The sequence below is a fragment of the Sus scrofa genome, chromosome 15 (genome assembly GCF_054392235.1).
Source record: "Sus scrofa isolate SSC_HxYL_T2T_F1_AM1 chromosome 15, Sscrofa_HxYL_maternal_Yorkshire_Landrace_v2.0, whole genome shotgun sequence".
NCBI classification, from domain to species: domain Eukaryota; kingdom Metazoa; phylum Chordata; class Mammalia; order Artiodactyla; family Suidae; genus Sus; species Sus scrofa.
Genome location: NC_139397.1, coordinates 147,113,602 through 147,137,513, shown reverse-complemented (window position 1 = coordinate 147,137,513; position 23,912 = coordinate 147,113,602). Strand labels below are relative to the sequence as shown.

Below are 23,912 nucleotides of genomic sequence, written 5' to 3'. Positions count from 1 at the left end.
TTCTTGATTAATGGCATCCTCCATCGTTCACCCCCTACCTCTCAAACTAGGCGGCAACATTAACAGACAATTTATTCAGCACGCCTTTGAATAACTGTGTGCCTCCTAGTTTTGCAGTGTCAAGCAGGGTAACGCTGTAACCCTGTGCTGAGTCACTGCGAAGTGACAGAGCGGCAACCACGCGCCTGTTGAGGCAAAGTTAGCTGCTTAAGCTCCATTATCAGCAAAAGCAAAACAAACCCCAGTGGTCTCTGATTCTGTGTGAGCCATCCGTTTGCTGTTTCAGTACAGTAAATAACCTTTGGAATGGAAAAGAAAATTCTGGAACTCATAGCCTACACCAGTGACAAACAGTTAATAACTATATGGCATCGTTTGGCATTATTCTGAAAGATGCTGTATCTTTTCACGTAAAATCTAATGGCCATGTGAAGACTTCTGCTAATAGCTTTAAGACAACTACTTTTGAAAATCTTTCTTGCTGTTGCTTTTGCACCAACTGCTCAGATGACAGTTTATTTTCTTTGTTCACTTATTTAATGAGTATTAAATATTAAGCATTCTAAATATTTAACATTTTCTTGCATATATCGTGTTTTATAAAATAATACATATTTACCTGCATAAACACATGGTCCAAAATGGAGACATTTTTAATACTATACATCTCGTGATTGAATTGTAAAGATTGCACATAAGTTCAGCCTTTGGACTAGGCTTCGGACGGAATAACGTCCCCCCAACTCTTACGCTGAAGCCCGAACCCTCAATGTGACTCCATCTGGAGGTGGGGTCTTTAGGTGGTAATCAGGGTTAGATGAGGTCCTCAGGGAGGGGTCCTGACCTGGTAAATTGAGAGGTGACTCCCCCTCCCTGCCCTGCACATGCGCAGAAGAAAGGCCGTGTAAGGACACAGCCTTCGACCAGCCAGGAAGAGTCCTCACTAGGAAGTGAATTGGCACCTTCATCTGGGACTTCTAGCCTCGAAGATGGTGAAAAAAAAATAAATGTGTGTCGTTTAAGCTGCCGAATCTATGGTATATTGTATGACAGCCAAGCCAAGTCAGAATAAATCGAGTTTTCTGGGTGTGCAGTGCTTCTTCTCTGGGCTGCATTACCAGATAATTATACCAACTGCATTTTGGTAGCAGGCTGCTTGCCCTGCATGCCTGCAGTCCAGGACTTAATACCTTTTTTTTTAACAGATAGTTAGCATTTTTTCTATGTGTGCAAGGCAGTATCTTATTTTCAATCACAATGCTGAGCATCTGAGAACATAACGTAATTCCTGACTTCATGTTTTAGTGTTTGCGAAAAGAAAGTCATTGCAACTAAATGCAACGTGGTACCCTGGACTGGACCCTGGAACGGAAAGATAATTGGTGGAAAAACTGGTGCAATCCAAATAAAGTATGGATTTAGTTAACAGCAGTGCTCCAATGTCAACTTCCTGCTTATGACAAATGTACGTGGTAATGGAAGATGTTGGGGGGGCGGGGCGGGAGCTGGGGGGGCGGAAGATGGGGCCTCTCTGTACTGTCTTTGCAACTTTTCTGTAAATTTAAGTTTATTTCAACATCAAAGAGCTTGTTAAAAAGAAAGCCACTGTTTTCACAACTTGATCTCAGAACGGTTATCCATTTATATACGGAATAAGTTTATGCTAATGAAAGACACCCGGATCTGTTTTCACATATTGGAGTTGGGGATTAAGATTTTATTTGCAAAAAGGACTTTACCACAAAAAAAAAGAGAGAAAAAGAAAAAGTTTAGAGATGATTAACCAACAGAAGGAGACCCAGACTCATGAGCAGTGCAACTTGGGAAGGAAGAGTAAAGGCTTTGTAACCAGACGACCTGCAGGTCTAGGCCTGGGTCACCACTTCCGGTGCAATATGGGGAACCTAGTCTAACGCTCTGAGTCTTGGTTCTCTTATTAGTAAAATAAGCTGCTCAGTAAAGTCTCTCCCTGGTGTCCCACGCTCCACCAGGTCCTTGGGTGCCCTGGCCTGGACTCCCCAGAGCCGCAGGGGCCTGCTGGCTGCTCTAGCTCTTACTCATGTTGTGCTCTCTTTCCGGAGCGCCCTTCTGGATGCATTACATCTGGCCAACTTTAGCACATCCTTTAAGATTCAGCTCACGAGCATCTCTGGAGACTTGCCCAGAGCCCCAGGTGGAGCATGTGCTGAGTTTTATACATTTCCTCCCACCGGCCCCTTCCTCCCTGCTCCCCCAGGATGCTCCCTAACTGCCTCTTTATGAGCCATGGGAATCTCAAGGAATGAAGACTGTCCCTGTCCCTGTCCCCCTAGCTAGCACTTGACACACAGCAGGCACCTCTAGTTTACAAATGATGGACTTTGACCCAGAAAACACATCACCTCTTCTTTCTATGTTGCCCGTTTACTGGATCACATAAAACATTTTATGAACTACATGGTAGACTTCTATTTAAACATCTTTCCATAAGAATTTCATAGGCTGCTAGTATGTTAAGCGTAAGATAAACTGTTTTGGCTGTGCTCTCCTAAAAACTCTTGGTAGGTGCAGTGGCTGCCCAGGTTATCAACGCTGCTTGACATCCTGTATCTTACCCAGAGGAAAACATTTTAAAATGCACACTGCAATGGTCTGATGCCAAAGAACCTGAATGCTCATGGAAAAGCTAACCATTCATACGTTTGGGGTAGTATAATTATGCCAAATTTTTAAAGGGCGCTCCTTTTAATAAACTTTCACTAGATCTTGGGGCAGGATTCAGATGGAATTCCAGGAAAATAGTCTTTATCTTTGTGTCCATACAGTTTTGTAACTAGATGATTATTTCTCTGTCTTTCAAAGGAAAAGGAGTGAAGATGTTACATGTGTGGTTTGGCATGGCAGGGCCTCCCAGAATTTGGGCCTGACTTCTGCCGGGGTCACCAGGAATGTGCTCCATGACACATGGCACATGTGTCAAGTCCACAGCACAGCAGAGATCCCCATGAGAGGGAGGCTGGAGAGACAGAGAGCCACTCTCAGGGCGCTGCTTTTCAGATACAAGTTCTGATGTTTCAGGGGAGACCTGCGCCAGAGCAGTCCCCGCACACTCGGTCCCCGCACACGCATCGGCTACGTGAGATCTGCCCCAGAACCTGGAGCGGGCACAGTCAGAAGTGCAGAACCCGATGTAAAACCAGAGCGGAGAAGTCAGGTCTCTCCAGCAGTTGAGGAACCGCTGGCTGTCACCAGCATCATGGGAACGATGACGCATCCCCTGACACCCCTCCCCAGCTGTGGCCTGTCTTGCCCTCCCCGGCGAGAGCTCCTTCGAAGTTCTCCAAGTCCCTCTCACTGTCCCAGTGGCGGCCCCCGCAGTCGCTCTTACAAGCTGCCCTTCCGCTTTCAGGGGTCGCAGCTGAGCGGTGACAGAGAGAACCACTGGACTTGGTGGAGGCCGGTGGTCCCGGCTCTGCCTCTGCTTGGCTCCTCCCCACGCGCCCTTCAGACTCCATCCCCCCAGTTTTCTGCTCTCCTGAAACCTCCTACCCAACTGCCTTCTCCCTCGCTCTCAGCAGTAAACCTCAACTCTTTTTCTCAGAAATGTGAGGATGTGAACATCACACCCGACCCCTCCCAAGCATCCTTCCTCCCTGCCCTTCACCTGTTCCTTCTGACACCATCCCCCCCCCCCCCGCCCCCGCGAAGTGTGGCGCCTTGGTCTCCTGGTCCCTCACAGGGGTCCTCCAGTCCGGAGCCTGACCTGTCTGGTCCTCTCCTGCCCACCATCCCCGTCAGCCACCTGCCTGCTGGTCTGCACCCTTCCTGCAGACGGAAATACAAGGTCAGTCTCCCTTCCTCAGACCAGCAACAGCCCCTCCCCAGGCTGGGTCTCCTCCTCCCTCTGCCCCCCACCCCCCGCTTCTCACAGACGGTCCTCAGACTAGCTTGTGCTTCTTTCCTTTCTCACCTCCTTTCACTTCTCAACCCAACATGACTTTCTCATTCGTTTCCTTTTAGCCATGCCTGTAGCATGTGGAAGTCTCAGGCCAGGGCCTAGACGTGGGCCACAGCAGTGACAACAATGGATCCTTAACCACTAGGCCACCAGAAACCTCCCACTATGGACATTTTGGATGATAACCAAAACATGAGAATGTACAAATTTCGAGGCCCCATATGCCTCACAATAAATCAGGTGAGCATGTCTGTACAGAACCTGTGCCTTTCCTGTGGACACACAAATGCCTGAGGCCAGGTAAGAGATTCACGTCACAGAACTAGGGGGCGCTCGCCGCCTCTCCCCTGTGTTGGTCCTTCCTCGGCGGGCTCCTCAGATGCTGCCGCTCTCGGCCTCTGCACTCGGCTCTCCTTTCTTCTCACAGCACGTGGTGCACGGGGATGGTGTGTGCACCGCTACTGATGTACGAGTCTGCCCAGATCTGCGCTGCCAACCCTAGCTGCCTGGAATCCAGACCCGTCCATCATGCTGCTGACTGGACACCTTGGTCCGGGTGTCCCATGCATCCTTCAAACTGCGCCCCGCGAAGAAGACCAAGCTCTCCTCCCTGCACCTGCTACGTGTCTGTCCCCGACCTCTGTTGAGAGCAGCACCCCGGCCTCAGTTACGCAAGCGGCAACAGCCCCTCCGCCAGCACAACTCCGGGTGTTACTGGTGATTCCCTGTTCTCCTCTCCCTGCCACCCCAATCCCTGCCCGAGTCCTGTAGGTCTGGCATCCTAAATCTCTCTCAAATGAGCCTTTTCCTCGCCTTCCTCTGCTGTTCGATCGTGGGCATCTTTGTCTCTCTTGGGATATGTTCTCACACTCCTAAACCAGCAGCAGAGTTGAAATGATTCCGGATAAGATTATCCTCAGACATCTGCATCTTCTGTCTGAATTCCACCCAGTGCTAATCTGCAATCCCACTGACTTTAGCATACGCTGCCTTTATCTTCCCTAAGTGCTGATGAGCTGACTTCAGCAATTTGATTTTTTGCTTGTCCTGCCATTGAGAGAAGGCCCAGACAGCCTTAATGAAGCCAACAGGTCCTCGGGACAGCCCAGACCCTCCGTGTTCAGAGGCCACGAGCTCTTAAGGCAAGCTGGCAGAGGGGCCGTGGTCCCCTCCCTCCAAGGAGACAGCCAAGAGGGAGGGGGCGCCACCTGCCCCCTGGCCTGGCCCTGCTCTCTTCGTGCGACATGGCTTGCTAGATTGGGAGGGGATGCAATTTGAGGGCAAATGTGGACGCTCCTGGTTCAGGATGTCCATTCTAGCACCAGGCGGGAGACAGCTTTGCTCTACTTCTCCTGGGTCCGGGTGGGCATCACCACGGGGATCAACGCTTCTACGACTCTGGGAGCGAAGGTCCCCTGTCTGTCTGCTTCAAGGGCCGTGACTGAGACAAAGGGCCCCGGTGCTGAGAACACTTATCCTGCTTCTGGCCTCAGCACTCTTCAATCACACAGTCGCTGAGTCAAAGGAGATGATGGCACTTCCCTCCTTGAGCTCAAGGAGAAGTTCTAGCTTCTGTGGCTGCTGCCCCGGGCTTCTCTTTGTAAGTTTGTCTCTCGGGTTCCCCTGCAGCACATCGCCCAGCAATGCCAAACTACACCCTGTTTCTGGGCGTCCCTTGCTTTTTCTACTCTCGGCCCGGAAAGCCCTCTCCACCCACATTTGTCTACCTGGACGTTTTCCACTCAGACTCTGCAACACTGCTCAAAAATCAATTGCGTTGGGAAGCCCTCCTGGCTCTTGCAGAAGCTCCTCTCCCATCAGCAATCCAGGCAGGTGCAACTCCTCTCTCCTCTCGGATGCTGCCTCACCTTGGAGCCCCTCTGTAGCCACAGGTGCCCAGGGTACTGTAACTGTTACACGTCCCCTCCCCTGACGTCCCCTGGCAAGAGCAGGACCCCTCATCTTTACAGACCTGGCACCCGGCACCCGGCTGGTACTCAATAAGTGCTAACTGGATGAAGACTGGTAACACTCTGGGCAGCAGAAAAGGCCAGGGGCTTCAAGAGTGCTAGTCTCCTTCGTTTCAGGGCCAGAATCGAAGCTGGGTCAGGACAGAGCTTAAAAGCTGGTCTTGGGAAAAAAGGACCCTCGTGACAGGGCAGCGGCTTTCGAAGCATTCTGGACTAGGGCCTAGGAGAGGTGAGAGAAATGGATCATTCAGGTCAACTGCCCAGGGCCGCTGGGTGGGGGCACCAACGAGAGTATAAAACCTTCTATTAGCCTCAGAGAGCAGAAACATCTGCTAAAGCCACAGCGGGCAGGCTGGCCAAGTTCAGCAACAGGTTAGCCAGGAGAGCCCTGTGACCAAGGAAAGGGCCACAGAGGGAGAATCAATCAGCCAGGCAAAGAGGAACAGGAGGGACTCGCAGCGACAAGGGACCCGGACATCGACGGCGCCCTGGGGGTCCTGTAGCCCAGGAGGGGCTGCTTCTGCCCCTTTCGGCCCGGGCCTCGGCTGGCTCCCAAACGTCCCTCCCACCCTCACTGCCCATTGGCTGCCGGAGCCTGAGAACTGCGTGAGTTTCCCTCCTGTTCTCTGCGGACGTCAAGGGTTTAACAGGAAGGTCCACTCAGCTAGCTCCCCACTCACACATGCGAAAGGAAGGAGATAAGCCAACATCTCTGTTGAAAGAGTTTTCTTTTTCACATCAACACTTCCATGAATTCCGAATTTGATCAACTCTTTGCGACACGGTTGGACGTTAACAAAACATCAACACTCGGACAACCTACTGGGGTCACAAAGGAACATCTTAAAACGCTTTGGACTCCACGTTAAGACAGGCTTCCAATCCCAATCTTTGATCTTTATTATAAAGCAGGACCAATAAAATATCATAGAGATTTATGGGCGAACTTTCATTTGAGCTGTTTCACACCTAAAATAACACGAGTGCTTGGGCCAACAGGCAGAAAATTTAGGTTTAGGTTTCAACGGTTTAGGTTTTCTTTTACTTCTAAAACTTACGCACTTATCTTTTTAAAATTACCTTAAATTTCACAATCACATTGTGTTTCCCTCTCAGGGAAGATAGCGTGTCTTTCTGAGAAGGACAGGCCTAAGTTCACATAGACACTGTCCCCTCTTCCGACAGAAATCTATCTCTTGGAAAAAAGAAAGAGTGTTTTTTTCCACAGGATTTGAATAGACAATATATAAATTTATCTTTCCTCCTGAGTATACCCTATTGTTAATAAGAATAACTAAATATTTATTAGTGTGAATAAAAGCCCAACAAAAAAAATTTCATTTAGAAGACAGTACGGCAATGAGATCCTGCTGTAGTAGCACTGGGAACTGTATCTAGGCACTTATGGTGGAGCATGATAATGGGAGAAAAAGGAATGTGTATATGCGTATGTGTGATTGGGTCACCTTGCTGTACAAGAGAAAACTGACAGAACTCTGTAAACCAGCTATAACGGAGAAAAATAAAAAGTATTGAATTAAAAAAAAGCAGCTCCCCTCCAATAGAAGACAGTATGATGATATTTGGACACTACGACAGTGTCTGGACCCAAGATCTGTTTCACTGTATACTGCCCTAATGTGTGGGATAATCTTCCATCTCGAGCTTAGATGGTAATTCTGACAGCAGTTATTTATAGGTCAGTAACACTGAATGAAAAGAAACCAGTGCCACATTCTCTATAGATGGGAGATCAACTGGCAGCCCGACCCCCACCCCTCCCTCCACACCCCCTCCCCCGTGTGATGACGCTGGGGAAACAATTCGGCCAAGTGAAGAGGAGGGAATCGGGGGGTGGGGGAGCCACTCATCCAGCTTTTAAGCAGACTTTTATAGGCAGAGTCAAGTGAAAACAGCAGAAAAGTTCCTGGACACAGTCCTTTGAGAAACAAAAATGAGTAGGAAGAAAGGTCAGAGCAGTGGTTCAAAGGAATCCGAGTGCACGGCTGCCGCTGTCCAAGGCTGTGGCCGGCGCCCCGCTCTCCTGCCGGGGTGGGGGTGGGGGACCGGGACAGCAGGCGCCCAGAGCCACCGCAGGCACGCGGGCTCTTTCTAAGGGCCCCACTCTGCAGTCCCAAAGGGAAATTCAGGAACTGTGACAATCAGGAGACCAAAGTAAAGAGAAGAAGAAAGGCCACAGGTTTAGTTATTTAATCTCATTTTATTTTATTTTATTTTTCATTTTCTCAATTTGCAACGTAATCCCTGGCCACAAAAGGAGAGGGCAGCAGCTAGATAAGAGACAGCCACCTGCTTGGAAGAACCTCCAATTGTGGCTAAAATTCTTAAGTATTCGAATCTGCATGGGGAGAACGTTTCACATGTGTTCACTTTGTGCGGTCTTTAAAGTTTCAAAAGATTGCTCCTTCTATTTCTCTATCCCAACGTTATAGGTTTTGTGGATAGAAGGGATTTTTAAGTCTCATCTCCCTTCCCTAAGAGGCCCTGGGTCAGACAAAGGTTGGGTTTGGCCAACTGCATCTTTGGGAAGGACGTGTGGGTAGGATGTGTCTAACCCAAGGTGACATGAAGTACAGTCAATGTGCAATATCAGAGGCGTGCTCTCCGGAGGACCGAGCCATGAGTGAGGTCTCAGGGTTTTGATGTGGGTCCTTTGCCCGCATACGCTGGGTTTATATACTAAAGTGAGTCAGCGTAGAGTGCACGTCACCCCCAAAGGTTTCCCCCAAAATCATATTTTTATGTATTATACACACACACACACACACGTGCATGAATCACAGGGGAAAAGCTTGACGCATTTTCACCAAGTGAACACTCGTGTAATCAGTGCCCAAATCAAGAATCGTTAAAAGTCCCCCCCACCCCACCAAGGGTAACCTCTATCTTGACATTGACCTTTGCTTTCACTGTTAGGTTTGTGTGTGCAGCTGTCATCTGTTCAGCCTCAGTGCTGTACAGCATCACGCCGTGTGGATGTAGCACAAATGGTTTGCTCATCCTACAGTCAACCGTATGAATAGTTTTCTAGTTTTCTGGCTATTTTAAACAGTGTTGCAACAAACATTCTTACACATTTTTTTGGTAACATAGGCACGCCTTTCTGTTAGGTATATACCTAGAGGCAGAATCGCTGGGTCACAGGTATGTGTATGCATTCAACTTTAGAAGATACTGCCTGTCTTATTCCATTCAGACTGCTCTAATAAAAATATCACAGACGGGGTGGCTTACAATGCACACTGATATCTCACTGTTCCGGGAGCTGGGAAATCCAAGCTCAAGGTGGCAGCAGATTCAGTGTCTAGTGAGGGCCTGGTTGCTGGTTCACAGATGACGCCTTGTTCACAGGGTGACAAGGTGCTCTCGGGGGTCTCTTTTCTGAGGGCACGAATCCTGTTCACGAGAGCTCCACCCTCATGACCGAATCACCTCCAAACGTCCCACCTCCTAAGGCTGTCACATTGGAGGCTAGGACTTCAACATATGAATTTCAACACTCAGTCCATAACACTGTCCGTTGTCCAAAGCAGTTGCACCACTTTGCCTTCCCTGCACCAGTGAGAGTTCCCACTGCTCCACATCCTTGTGGATACTTGGTGTTATCTGTCTTGATTTTATCCGTCCTGTGGGTTGTGCAGATTTCTGAGGTGCGAGTTGGATTTTCTGTCTTTCTCACACCTTTCCTAGTAAAGCAAATGTCAATCAGTTTGGACATTTCTCTGTGTCACAAGCTAGAAGATACTTGGGCTTCCTGCCGTAGGCTGTCCAACAAGTGTCAGTAAGTTGGGTACACTGTGGAGGACTAGACGAAGCTGGCAGGAACCCACTGAGGGGTGGCTGCAGTTGGCAGACCATGGATTCAATGACCTTTGGCACTTCCAAAGGCCTAGAGCACTGGTAAGATCAGATGGTTTGTGTGACGTAAGAGTCAAACAGCGTCTTCCACATGAATGTCTTCTGAGACCCAGGCTTGACCCATTCTTCACTCCTCTTCTTGGACTGCCAGAAATGCAAGATCCTTCTAGATAACTCATGGCTCCTCAGGTACTGGCTGGCTACCCCATGCTGGGGAAGCTCAGAAGTTCAGGGTGCCATTATTAGGAATGGAGACATTCAACAAAGGAGAGGAGAAAACTGCGGACAAGGAATGTCATCAGTAGAAAGGGCTGTGAGGCTAATTCTTCTGGTCCCAGGTTAAGAGACCTTGTCTGCTTGTGAGTGAAGGGGCAGGTAGATATGAACTTGAAGAATGTTGAACAGACCCCCCCGCCCCGCCCAAATACAAACACAAACTGAAGGCCAGCGCTGTGGAGCTGGGCTGGGGCGGGGGGCATTCGCATGGGTAACAGTGGAGTGGGGATGGCTCTGGCTCATGGCCAAGGGAGGAGAGCTCAGGGAGGAAGCCTGGGCTGATGTTAAGTGATGTACGTGGGTAACACGTCTGGGCTCCTTCCCCTAAGCCACTTGTATGTGTCCACAGCTTGGGCACAGGTGTTCCAGACACTGTGAGGTGCAGGGGATCAGAAGAGGTTCTTAAATACCCCGCTTAGGTTTGAACTGGCCGCAGAGGCCAGATAAGGACACAGTTGCTCTGACACAGGCGGAGTCTATGAGGAAGAACATCCCCTGCTCAGATGAGGATGAAGCTTCCCATTCTCATGGAGGGGGTCCCTGAAAGTTCTGGATCTTTGACGTATGACTGTGCCTAGAGGTCACCTATTGCTGATAACACACTGATAATTGTAACCGAGTTGGGAGGACCATGCAGTTTCTAACAGGATTTCAGAGCTCTCACCAACGCCACCTCCCTCTCCCTCAGCATCCCCACGTCGGGAATGGCAGAAAACACCTGCGTGGTGCTCCTGAGCACCTACATAAATGGCAGGAAAGTCGAACCCCTGAAGAAACCAGATGTCCAGTTCTGCAGCAGGTGCAGCTCTGAATACATGTCCTAGGTTGTAGTGATCCAAAAGCATTGCTATGGGGCAGGGAGAGGAGGGGCTGCGTTTCCCCATGAGGGCCCCCAAGCAACTGGCTCCCATTTGGAACAACGCCCATGGGTGCTAGCACCCTCTGGAGAGGAAGCAGCGGGTTCCAGACAGGATGGCCAAAGGCATCACTGTCAACCACTGGCTGAGCAAAACAGGGGAAGGCAAACTCAGGCCACAAGCAACGGGGTCTCCAGCCCCTAAAGGATATGGTTGCAATCAAGGTCTAGAAGAGTCTCTTCCGCCCTCTGCCTCTTGTGATTTTTAAAAAATGGATTTTATTTTTTAGAGCAGTTTTAGGTTGGCAGCAAAATCAAGCAGAAGTCACAGAGATGTCCCATAGATGCCCCCCCCCGCCCCATGCACGTTATCAACAACCCACCAGAGTCAGAACTGAGGAACCTGCCCTGACACGTTCTTCTCACTCAAAGCTCACAGGTGACCTCAGGGTGCATTCTTGGTGTTTCACGTTCTAAGGATCTGGACAAATGTATACTGACAAGCACCTACGAGGACAGCCGCGTACTCAGGAGCCTCACCTCCTACACCTCCTGGTGCTCTACGCAGCACCCCTCCCTCTCTGCTGGTTCCTGGCAACTGCCGGTCTTCTCACCGCCTTCATACTTTAAACTTTTCTAGAAAAGTCACATAGCTGGAATCATACAGTATGTAGCCTTTGAAGGTTGGCTTCTTTCACTGAGCAGTTTATATTTAAAGTTCCTTCATGGCTTGATAGTTCATGTCTTTCTAGCGCCAAATGGTATTTCACTGTTTGGATGTACTGCAGTTTATCCATTCATCTACTGACATTTTGGTTGCTTCCACATTTTGGAAAATAAGAATAAAGCTGCTATAAACATCCCTGTGCAGGGTTTTGCATGGACATACATTTTCAACTCCTTTGGGTAAAAACCAAAGAGGGCGATTATTGGAGCGTATGGTAAAAACACCGCCAAACTCTTTTCCAAAGTGGCTGTGCCATTCTGCCTTCTCATAAGCAATGAACACATTTTTGTTTCTCCACACCCTTGCCCGCATTTGGTGTTGTCAGTGTTGTGTTGGCCCTTCTAACAGGAGTGTAGTAATATCACATTACTAGTTTAGTTTGCATTCCCCTAATGACATATGACGTGGAGCATCTTCTCATATGCTTATCTGCCATCATAGATCTCTGAAACATCTGTTAAGGTCTTTGGTCTATTCTTAATTGCGTTCTTCATTTCTCACTGCTGAGTTTTAAGAGTTCTTTGCATGCTTTTGCTAATAGTCCTTTATCAGATGTGTCTTTTGCAAACATTTCCTCCAAGTTTATGGCTTATCTTTTCGCTCTCTTGACAATCTCTTTTGCGGAGCATACATTTTTAATTTTAATTAAGTCCAGCTTGTAATTCTTTCTGTCATAGATTGTGCCTTTTGTGTTGTATCTAAAAAGTCACTGCCAAACCAAAGGCCATCTGAATTTTGTCCAATGTTATCGTCTAGGAGTTTTCCAGTTTTACATTTCACATTTAGGCCTATGATCCATTATTATTATTGCTATTATTATTACGTCTTTTTAGGGCCACACCCGCGGCATATGGAGGTTCCCAGGCCGGGGTCTAATCAGAGCTGTAGCCGCCAGCCTACGCCAGAGCCACAGCAACGCAAGATCCGAGCCGCGTCTGCAACCTACACCACAGCTCATGGCAATGCCGGATCCTTAACCCACAGAGTGAGGTCAGGGATCAAACCAGCAACCTCATGGTTCCTAGTCGGATTCATTTCCACTGCACCAAGACGGGAACTCCCTATGATCCATTCTGAGTTAATTTTTGTTTCTTCCCTTTTGAGGGGCTCGTTTTTGGGGTGGACAGGCTGGACACAGGAGAGGAACTCTCAGTAACACTTGATAAATATTAGAAATCCTAGGAAATTTTGAATTGTCCTGGAGGACTTTTGTGGGTACCAGGGAGGCACTTTGTTGGAACTGAAGTCTGGGGATTCCAGAACATACCCTCCTACAGGTTGGCATGAAGATTGCTGGTGCAAGGGGTCCAGGACCATGTGTGTGAGCGGAGAGTGCTGGATCTGTGCAAGGCTGATGATTCCACTGTGTGACAACCTCACTGTCCAGTAGAGAGTCTGTGCTTTGATTGCTAGCAGCGGCCGGGGCCCCCAAAGGCCAAATGACATGATTTATTGGACTGGTGGAGGCATGTCTGCAAGTTCATCTTCCACATGTCACATATGCTGCCAGGTATGGCTGAGGTGCCAGGTGTCCTATTCGTGTGCATCCGTGCACAGCTACAGAAGGGGCTGTGGAAGGGTGAAAACCTTAGATGGTGGCCATGCAGAAGCTGCGGCTGCCCGGGCAGAAGTGGGCTCCACGGGCAAGAGGGAGAGGCTAGCAAACCCCCGACACAAGCCGATGCCTCTATTTGCAGAGAGCCTTGGTTCCAGACTTGAAAAGAATACATGGTAATAGCCCTGGACCCCAGGCCAGTCATGCATTCGGAATATGGGCACAGTTCCTCTGTCTCTGTGTCTGAATATACTCCTGGCAGGTGGTATATTCTGGGAATGATGAGACGGGGAGGAGGCGGGTGTGGTAGCGGTGCCGTCCAGGAAAACTGACATGAAAACTGACATGGGTGACAGTTTTCAGATCTCTAGCTGGGAAAAAAAATAAGAGCCCAGGAGGACACTGGCTCTTAGAAAGGCCCACCACCACTTGAGCATCGGCAGGATAACACTATCCCTCCCTTGGCCATGGCCCGTGTGCTAAGGGCATGGAGTCAGATTGCTGGGACCCTAGGGGTGAGGAATCTCCGGAGCGAGCCATACAGAGACCCCCGAGTGGCCGGCCTGCCAGAGTTTGGACAGCATGTCCACAAAAAGGCCAGCCCATTCTGGAAAACAGCAGGAAGAAGGGTGTGCTGGCGGTGGGAGCTGCCAGTCAGAGCAGGCGGAGGGAGACTAGGCAGGCGTCCCCTTTCCCTAGGTGATGACGTGAATTCCTAGAATGGAGCAGGTCGGGCACCTGGGTGCTTCCTGCCCCTGAGAGATGGGGTCAGGCAAAGGGCTCCCAGCTGCCAGGGGCCATGGTCTGTGTGGAGAGTGGAGGGGTACACCTCACCCTGGGGCAGTCAAACAGCAAGTGCCAGAAGTCACGACCAAGGGCATGGGAGGAGAAAGGTTCAAGCTGGTGTGCGCAGCGACCCAAAACTGGACGCCTGGAGTCAAGGCAACTAGGCGGGAAGTGAGAGTCACGATACGGCCGAAGACATGGGTCCAGTCAGCAGGTGAGCAGAGTCAAGAAGAGGAGAGAGGAAGCTGGAAGAATCCAGAGCTGCAGCCGGGGGAGGAGGAAGAACTCGTGTACAGGGTTTCAGCCACACCAGGGCCCAGGGCAGTGCCTGGCAGATAACGGGCGCTCATGATTAAACACTTGTTAGAGCAGGTCTAGTGACCCGGTGACTCACCAAGAGTGGCATCATCAGGCCAGGAAGAAAGCCCAGGCCGGGCTCCCTCTGCTTTTCTGTCTATTTAAGGCTCCAGGTTACTTTGCAAAGGGCCAGTCAGGAGCAGATCAGCCCCCACCCTTTACAGCAGAGGTCGAAACTTTTTCTTTTTTTTTGTCTTTTTAGGGCCGCTCCCGTGGCGTATGGAGGTTCCCAGGCTAGGGGTCGTATCGGAGCTGTAGATGCCGGCCTACACCACAGCCACAGCAATGCGGGATCCAAGCCGCGTCTGCGACCCACACCACAACTCAGGGCAACACTGGATCCTTAACCCACTGGGCAAGGCCAGGGATCGAACCCACAACCTCATGGTTCCTAGTCAGACTCGTTTCCGCTGCGCCGTGACGGGAACTCCTGAAACTTTTCTTTAAGAAGCCACCAGTGAACTTTCACTCCCTCCTCCTACAGGAGTGTGGCGGCACCTCGGACATCCCATAAATGAATGGATTTGTCGGTTCTGCAGTAAGACTTTATAAAAACCGTGGCTGGTGTGGGCTGCGTTCACAAGTTCCGCGTTTCTGAGCTGACCACCTGCCTGGGTTTCGTGGCGGGGCCGGTCTGAAGGCCTGGGACGAGGACCTGCGTCTGGCCTTGGGGTCGCCTCAGTCTGACTCCTCTTGAACACAGAAGGGCCCAACAGGAAAACATACGATAACAGACAGCCAACGCTTTTCCAGGGAAAACCTTTTTTTATAGATCTTACTAGATATGAGAAGAGATATCCAGATAAGATCGCTGTTCGTCATGAATTTTTTTTGGAAAAACAAACAAAGGAAAATGACTAAATAGAAGCATGGTTTTCAATCCGAGAAACTGGAAACCGATTTTTACCTTCTGAACCAAGTAGACGCTCGTAGCTCTCTCAGCGGCCACTGAATCCAAGCTGGATCCCTCGGGAACAAAGTAGCTGACGTCAGCGATGTGCACCCCCACTTCGAAGTTGCCTGGAAATGCACAAGAGGGTTAATCAGCCTGGGACGGGAGGCACGGGCAGTCCCTCCAGGGAACCCAGCCCGAGGAGCCACGTCGCTCCCCGCTGCTCCCCGAGGCCCCGGGGCTGGGAGGGTGGACGCTCGGTCACCCGCTGCGGCGTGCACGACCCTTCCTCTCCTCGCTGTGCGCCAACGCACGAGGGTTTGCTCCTGAACAAACACTAACCATTTTACAAGACGGTGCCCATTTCTGAAGGCTTCCTGTCTTTGAGGCCCCATCAGTGGACTCGCGGAAGAAGGCTCGCTTCGGACGATGAGCAAATCCTCTCAGTTCCCTCGAAGGAGTTGATCCCTACATCCCGCAGCCCCCAAGAGCGCTGGCCCTCCTGTTGGGCCCGGCCACAGCCTTTGTTCAGCCCCAGGGCTGGTCTTGGCCTTCCTACCTCGAGCCCACCCCTCTTTCCGAGCTCTGCACGTTGTTGTCAGTCTTAACCGTGGACCTGGTGAGGCCGCTCCTCGGCCTGTTACTCACGCCCCAGCACGGGCTCGCCCCGTCCGCCTGGCCAGCCTCCCGGCCCGTCCTCCACGCGCTCCCTATGCAGCGGTCGTGGGAAACCTCTTTCCACTCCTAGAACGTACCTTACCTCATCCCATTCACATGCTGGCCTGGCTCGTGTTTTTTCCTTATAGTTGGGATGATAATCGCACTAGGACCCGCCTATTAAAGTCCTTCTTCCCTTATAAGGGTCAGTTGAGAGAGGATCCCAGAACAGGACGAGAGCCTCTGCCCTCTGTTGCCTCCACCTGTCCCGGGGAAGCACCTCATCCAGCACCGAGGATGCTTATTGCGGGCTTCCGCTCAGAGCCTGCGTCCCCACCAGGTATGACAGCACATTTTATTGGCTCATGTGTCCACTGCCCGCCCTTCTCCCTACAGTGCAGGCCCCAGTAAGGCATGGCCGTTGGGTCAAGTCCACTGCTGCAGGCCCAGTGCTGAGAAGGAAGCCTGACACATGGTGGGCGTTCAGTGAACACTTGTTGGGTGAATGAATCAGTATTAAGTTTGTGTGCCTGTTGCCTTGCCTGTTCTGGTAAAAGATCTACTTTTTTTTTTCTCCCCTTTTAGCCTTTCCTTTGCTGGCAGAGCTGTTTTTTCAACAGGCCCTGCCTTCTCAATGGGTTCTACCAGAGACACAGGCACATGACTCAGGCTGCTGGAACCGCACCTAAAGTGGGCCCGAGGGTCTGGTTAGGTGACAAATTTACTTTTGAACATCCCATAAATCATCCAGCAGATGTAGTATGTGTGGTTAGACACAACAGGATACACTAATGCACACACACAGACATATTTCCTGTATATGTATGCACACACACAGGAAATGCACAAAATAGACAGAATATGAAAAAGAGTCCGCACGTGAAGTAGTTACAGTCTGGAGAGCGCGAGCATCATGGGCACACAGCACAGGGATGACACAAGCACCCAGGTGGACCTGCTTCTAGTTTAAATAAACGAGTGATGCAATTTCACCACATCCGTCCCTGTAGACAGGGACTGGTCCAGGCACAGGCACAGGCACATGACCCAAGTAGATTTACTCTGGGCCTGCTTTCAGGGTTGGACACAGCTTCAGATAAGAGGATCTTTCTCCCAAGACCCTAGACAATAAGCCTGGAGCTGCCAAGGAAACATCTTTGCCAACATAGAAAAGAACAGGTCTAAGAAATAAAGGGAGAAGCATGATGACCTCATTTGAACTCCAGGATCCAGATGAACTTGAAACTAGCCTACCTGCGGACTTGGCAGTTCACAAGTCAATCAATTCCTCCCCTTTCGGTTATGACTCACTAAAAAATCTTGACTGATACCCAAGTTGACTCAGAAGAGTTACTAACACATCACCGCTGCTTCCTCTGGTTCCTGGGATAATCAGTTTTATGGTAGCTCACATTTTATTACTTATTTATTTATTTATATTTTTTGCTTTTTTTAGGGCCACACTTGCCTCACAGAGAAGTTCCCAGGCTAGGGGTTGAATCAGAGCTGCAGCCACCAGCCTGCACCACAGCCATAGCAACGTGGGATCTGAGCCACGTCTGTGACCTACACCACAGCTCTCGGCAACGCCAGATCCTTAACCCACTGAGCAAGGCCAGGGATCAAACCTGCATCCTCACGGATCCTAGTCGGGTTCATTAACCACTGAGCTATGAAGGGAACTCCCTGGTATCTTGCATTTTACCTACAAATTTTGTAGCTCTTTATTGCTCTCCTATTCCTTCTTCACTGGCGGGTGATTCTTCTCTTGGTTTTGAAATGGAAAAATGTTTCAGCTTGGGGTGGTTAAAATTAAGAGGTTCAGGGAAGGAAAAGAATTGAAGAGTCCGGTTCTCATCTGTCTCACATGCAGGACCACCCTCCCCCAGGGCAGTCCCTGGATTTTGCCACCCAGACCTGAAACGTGAATATTTTAGGGAAAACCCAGGGTCGGCTAAGAAATCCTGGCTGCTATGGGATAACGGAGCAGAGGAGAGGGCTGTCTGGAAAGCTGAAGAACACTAGCAGGGCCCAACGTTCAGCTGCCTCATGCTGTGCACCACGCAGCTGTGTTGCTGGGTCCCCGGGAGCGGGGAAACCTGCCCTGCGATGATCCAGGAACTCAACCCTGAGAGAAGGCGGCCAAGCGTCCCACGCGGCTCCCCCTGCAACTTCCCTATTACACGCATCGAAAACCAACACTCGGAGAAGGTAAAATAAAGTGTCTTCTTTTAAAGTCGGAATTATAATACACTGGCCTGGCAGGTAAATATTGACTCAAGGAAAAGAGAGAGGATTATTACATCATGATATAAACCATAATTTTAAATTCCGTCTCTGTGTTGTTGCTACACATGAACTTTCTGTCCTTTGTCAAAATTGACAAACCGACAAAGAGTTCATTACAGGAGATAAAAACATGAAGGGGGCCAATCAAAACATATTTGAGAGGCTTAAATTTCCCTCAGAACTCCCAGAAGAGCCTCTAAAACCAGCAAAGAGAAGCTCTCTTATTCTCTTCTTTGGAGCTTTTCTACGGAAACCCTAAGCAAATATTTTATTACATATATTTACATAATGTGAACTTGCAGAACTCCTGAGGTGGTGGCACTGAAACTTTTACTCTATGAAAGAGAAAATACAACTCCAAAAGGTTATGTGGTACATGCTGCCAAAACATCTAGGATCGATCTGACGTTCTAGAAAGCACTGTCTTCCATATAAAAGTATCCTTAAAAAATACTTTTACCTGCGGGGCTAAGGCGAGTCCTGTGAGTTTTGAAGAGTGGTGGAAACAGAGGAAGGAGAAACCCAAGGCCAGCCGCGTCTGGCTCACTCCCACAGAGCCCACAACCTTAAACGAATGCAAATGCTCCTTTGAATGAACTTGAGCGGACACCAGAAGTGCTTCATCCAATTAAAACACTAATAGAACATAAAGCAGGGGCTTAAGAACCATCTCTTCTAAGCCAGCCTCCCAGTCAGTTCAGCCACATCCCGACTGCCTCCCTGCCAGGCGGCCCTTGATGTAGCCCCAAGGGTGGGGAGCTCCCATCTTGAAGCCACTCGCTCTACCTCTGAAGAGCACTGGCCCCGAGAAAGGGCCACCTTTCGTGGATCCACAACACACGAAAAACGAGCCACCAGTTCATTCCAGCCCCACGCGGCCGTGAGAGGGTCCCTCTGTCTAAGGCCCTCCCAGTCTAATGGGGTTGACAGCTATGCCAAGGTGGTGACAAAATGCTGTCGCTAGGGCTGTGACAGAGGAAGGTTACAAAACCTCACTCTGTGGGGGTGAGAGGAAATAAAAATCTGTTTTTACTTCGGGGAGAACACGTGAACGGGTGTTGTAATCCGTAACGACGACGTGAACGTCACGTTGACGACGACAATCATAAAAATGACAACACGGAGAAGCAGAAGTGACCTTTTATTTAATGTCTCTTTTGCGCCAGGGGCTCCACGCACATTAAATGCAGCTTTGACAATAGCCATATAAACCGTGTTTCACGGATGAATCATCTGAGGCTCAGAGAGGATCCATGTCACTTGTCCAAGGCTCTCTGGCTCGTACGCAATCAGCGCTGCAATCAAAACCAGGTCGGGTTCAGCCTTTGCTCCTTTTATTCCCAGCCCTCACCCCCTACCGCTGTCACGGTAACTCCAGGACAGATGGACACAACCAAGTTTTCATCTCGGAGGGTCACAGCGAGAAAACCCTCCCCTCGCTTACGATTCAGCAGAAGCCACACCCTTGGCTCCGCGTTCAGAAGCCCCGACAGAAACGCTTCCCGGCCCCCTTCACGGCCACGGCCACGGCCCCGTTCCCACGGCCAGTCTCTCCCGCCACTCGGCACAGAGACCGACTACAGAACAACCACTACGCCGCCCCCTCCAGTTCCAGTTAATCGAAGTCCTTAAGGTCTAACAGTTGCTTTCTGCAGGGCGAGCTCACCGCCACCTTTAGGTGGTGGCAGAGTGAGGGTCCTGCGTTCCTGAAAAGGCAAAGCCTATCACGGGGGAAAGCAGCAGGCTTCCCTCACCAGGCCTGAGACCAGGGTCACCTGAGTTCACTTTTAGCCACAGCCGAGACTGGACTGTGGTGACAGAGGCTCTTCTGGACCCACTAGGACATTCCTTTGAATCCAGAATATAGGGAGCAGTACTGCTAAATGCACCTCATTTAGCCAAAGCAAAAAATCACTGCTTTTGTCGGGGCCTTAATGCCCAGACCTCACAGGGCATCTGAGGCCTGGTGAGTTCTCCCTGTTCGAGACGCTGGTCCTTCGGCTCCCTGTTCGAGACGCTGGTCCTTCGGCCCGCCCTGGGTGTCTGCCCTTCCCAGGCTCCTCTTCCGCTCCCCGTCCCACCCCCCTGTCTTCCAACTCTGCTTTCTCCCCGGACCGTCCCATCCATTCCCAGGAGTTCAAGCATCATCTTGGTGCTGTGGTGTCCGCGTTCCGCACCAACAGCCCAGACCTCCCTGCGCTCCAGACTGACACACGCAAGGGTCTCCTTGGGCACTGCCACTTGGCACCTCACACTCACACCTCCCACGTCCCCACCTCCAGCCAAATCATTTCTCTTCCTGTGTTCTCCATCCAGGAAGCGGGATCTCCCCTCCACTAAACCAAAAAAAGGCATCGCGACTGCCCCAAACTAAAACGAACGAACGGGAGTTCCCGTCGTGGCGCAATGGTTAACGAATCCGACTAGGAACTATGAGGTTGCGGGTTCGGTCCCTGCACTTGCTCAGTGGATTAAGGATCCAGCGTTGCCGTGGGCTGTGGTGTGGGTCGCAGACGCGGCTTGGATCCCGCATTGCTGTGGCTCTGGCGTAGGCCGGAGACTACAGCTCCGATTGGACCCCTAGCCTGGGAACCTCCATATGCCGAGGGAGCGGCCCAAGAGATAGCAAAAAGACAAAAAAATAAAATAAAATAAAAAAATAAAATGAACGAACGAACTTAAGCCTGTCTTAGCCTGCGTTGCTCAATCGCTCTGAACGCTGCTCCCCCCTGAACACCTCTGAGATCTGCCCGTATCTTTTCTTCCATGTCACCGCTTCGGCCAGGGCCACCGTCACTTCTTTAAAGGGAGATCTAAGCACCTCTGCGTGAGTCGCCTGCCACTTCTCAAACCCATTTCCACACTGAAGATAGTGCTCTTTCCCCAGTACAAGTCTCCCTGTCACCCCGCCGTGTCACCCCTGCCGGCCCCCATAGTCCTGGCTCCCAAGGCCTTACAGGCCTGGCTCCTGCTGCCGCTCCAGTCGCGTTGGCTTGTTCTTCTGCTCCTCCCTCTGCACGCTGTGCTCTATCACTGCTTCACAGAGAGTGACAGTGACACCTTGGTTCTGCTCCGAGCATGTGCAACTTTTCTGGCCCCCTTAAATGCTGATTAGGGGGGATGGAGGGGAGGCCTTGGGACCTCCTTGCAGTGAGTGGTATTGGGGTTGGGGGGGACCGGAACCGAGTTTCTTAAGCACACAAACCTCTCGGGCTCCACGCCACTCTCCCTTGCGGGATGTTCTCCCCCGTTTCTCTTCCTGGCCACTCCCACCCGTCCTGCAGGTCCCCGTGCAGAGCCCACGCCCTCTGGTGGGCCTTCCCTGACCACCTGGGCCAGGTGCCCCCTCCCGACTCCGGCACCCCCCACCCCGTACCACTCACTGCAGGGAGGCCCCGAGGTCTCCCCTCCATCCTCCCCAATCAGCATGAAGGCAGAGGACATTTACCGAATGAAGAGGAAAATAACTTAGGGGGGCTTGTCGCCACTCTGGGTCGAAGGGGTTGCAAACCCTGCTGGCTCCTCCCGAGACCAGGCCTTCCCAGTGTGTCTAAGTGCGGCTTGCACACCTGTGGAGCCTGGGAAACCACCACCTGCTAGTGCAGCCCACTTGGCCCTCAGACCGCGACGCCAGTGTGCAAACCTCCCCTGTAAGGCCAAAAGCCATCTGCCCAGGGTCCCCCCTTGCTGGCGCAGTTCCACCTCCTGGGGCTTCTTCAGGGGACAGAAGTCTGGCTAAGAGACGTGAGTGAAGTGGCAGATTCCTGCCAGCAGGCTGGGCTCTACTTTGGGGACAGCACTGGCTCTGAATGGCTGGCCAGTGAGCACACAGCCGGCTGGATCTTCTCTCCTGCAGGCTAAAGATCCACGTGGCTTGACTTGGAATCGCCTCATAATCCTCAACGTCCTCCTCGACACCTGCCCCTCGTAAGCGCCTTCGTTCACTCAATTAGCCACTCAACAAACACTTACGAGGCTCCTACTATGTGGCAGGTACGTTTCGAGGCGCTACAGACGTTCCAGTAAACAAGATGGGCAGGGTCCGTTCTCTTGTGCGGCTGACATTCTTATGGGGAGAGAAAGAAAATCAGCCAACAGATAAATGACGGGGCCTGAAGAAACAAAAACAAGATGAGGTGAGGAGAAGGCCTGGCCTACGTCAGATTTACTTTGGAAACGTCTCTCTGAGAAAACAGACTGAGACCTGTGTGTCTAAAAAGGACGTCACAGGGCGACACGGGGGAGAGCCCGCCAGGCGGGAGGAGAGCCGGGGCAGGCCGTGGCGGGGGAGCAGGCAGCGCCGTCGAAGGGAGAGAAAGAAGACTGGAAAGAAGGGGCGGCTGGGAAGCTGGGGGTGCAGACGGAGCCCCAGTGAGACACCCTGCAGGACCGGGATAAAGCATTTAGATTTTATTTTAAGCGCAGTGGGAACCCACTGGGAGTTCTGAGCTGACAAGTGACATTCACTGAGCTCACCAGCCACCGTTGAATGCAGCCTAAGGTCGACTGGGCTGAACACCATGAGCCTGAAGAGACCACCAGCTCTCAGGGATGGCACCGACAGGCCAACAAATGCAGGCAACCTCCCAGTGAGGTAACATGTTTGGAAAACAAAGGTAGATGATGAAGAGAAACACAGCCTATGAGACACACTGACACAGCCACAGCGGCTGCAGTTCCTGCGCTGCAGCCTGGCGTGCATGCAGCCTGCATGATGGGAACAGCCTGCTCTTGCTGGGTCACCCTCTTGACCTTGTGGCCAGCGTTCCCAACAACATGAGTCTTCAGAGAGTGAGGAAACAGCGCTCTGGAAGCTCCGAACAGGTAATCCAAGCTCAAGGGCGGAGCGACAGGGATCTTCTGCTGTCCCACAGCCCCTGCAGCGACGGGCTCCCGTGGGGCAGCATGCCCGCCAGGCTGCAGGCCCCGACCTTGGTCTGTTCCCACTGAGTTTTAGAGACAGACTCCATAGCTGAGATCGGCTGGGCTGGGATCAGCTTGCAGCCGCACGACGGACTCCATCTTTCAGTCGGGAGGAGCAAGGTCCCTCCGGCTTTGGTGGAAACACTGATTGGGGTGCGAGGTAAGAGGGACAACTCAAAGGCTGACGTCTTCCAGGTCTGTGTGGTATCTGGTTATGTGAGCAAACGCAAGAGTTGACCACGGGCACTCTGAGCCATGGCAGGAGTCCGCGGCCATGGCGTGGAGATGGCTGGGGGATATTTCACAAGCTCAGGGGGAGTCAATGTAAAACCTTCCGGGACAAGTGCATCTGAATGCAACGTAAGGTCCCCACGCATGGGGACGGGATTGTACAGCGTGATTTCTCGGGTCCCCCTGAAGGCCCGGATTTGAAGAGTCTGAGGATTGTCTTTGTCGTCTTTTCCTTTTCCTCCCAGCAAAGGGTTAACGAGGAGCGTTCCCTGCAAACTCCTTTACTTGGTGAGCTCACCTTCTGGAACCAAGCAGCTTAGAGAATCTTTTTCCTTCATTATTACAAAGGGCTCTATCAATCTGCAAGTACTCAGCTAAACTGCCCACACAGCGATTTTTGTCATGTTCAATCTAATTCTCAGGAATCTCAGTTTAAATTTATATGAACAGCATGGAAGAGGAACACCCAGGTAGTAAATTCCACTTTTCCTTCCAAATGATTTGAGCAATGGCCTCCTTCATTAACGGGAAGGAGAGCGAGGAGCTGAATATGTGAGGTTGGCACTCCCGACGTTTG

The 23,912-nt window shown here is 51.1% G+C and overlaps 1 protein-coding gene across 15 annotated transcripts in view; it reads right to left on the bottom strand.

The window, feature by feature from the left end:
- The window catches only part of DIS3L2 (DIS3 like 3'-5' exoribonuclease 2), a 360,467-nt gene that overhangs the window by 97,741 nt on the left and 238,814 nt on the right, over positions 1-23,912 (bottom strand). For 14 of the 15 annotated variants that reach the window (XR_014828689.1, XR_014828690.1, XM_084997947.1 and 11 more), the window contains 1 exon segment: positions 15,251-15,363. Coding sequence is in view for 13 of the 15 variants with exons in the window: in XM_084997947.1 (XP_084854073.1) it covers positions 15,251-15,363 (113 nt within the window). In the remaining 2 variants the exon portion in view is untranslated. 15 annotated transcript variants of the gene reach the window in all.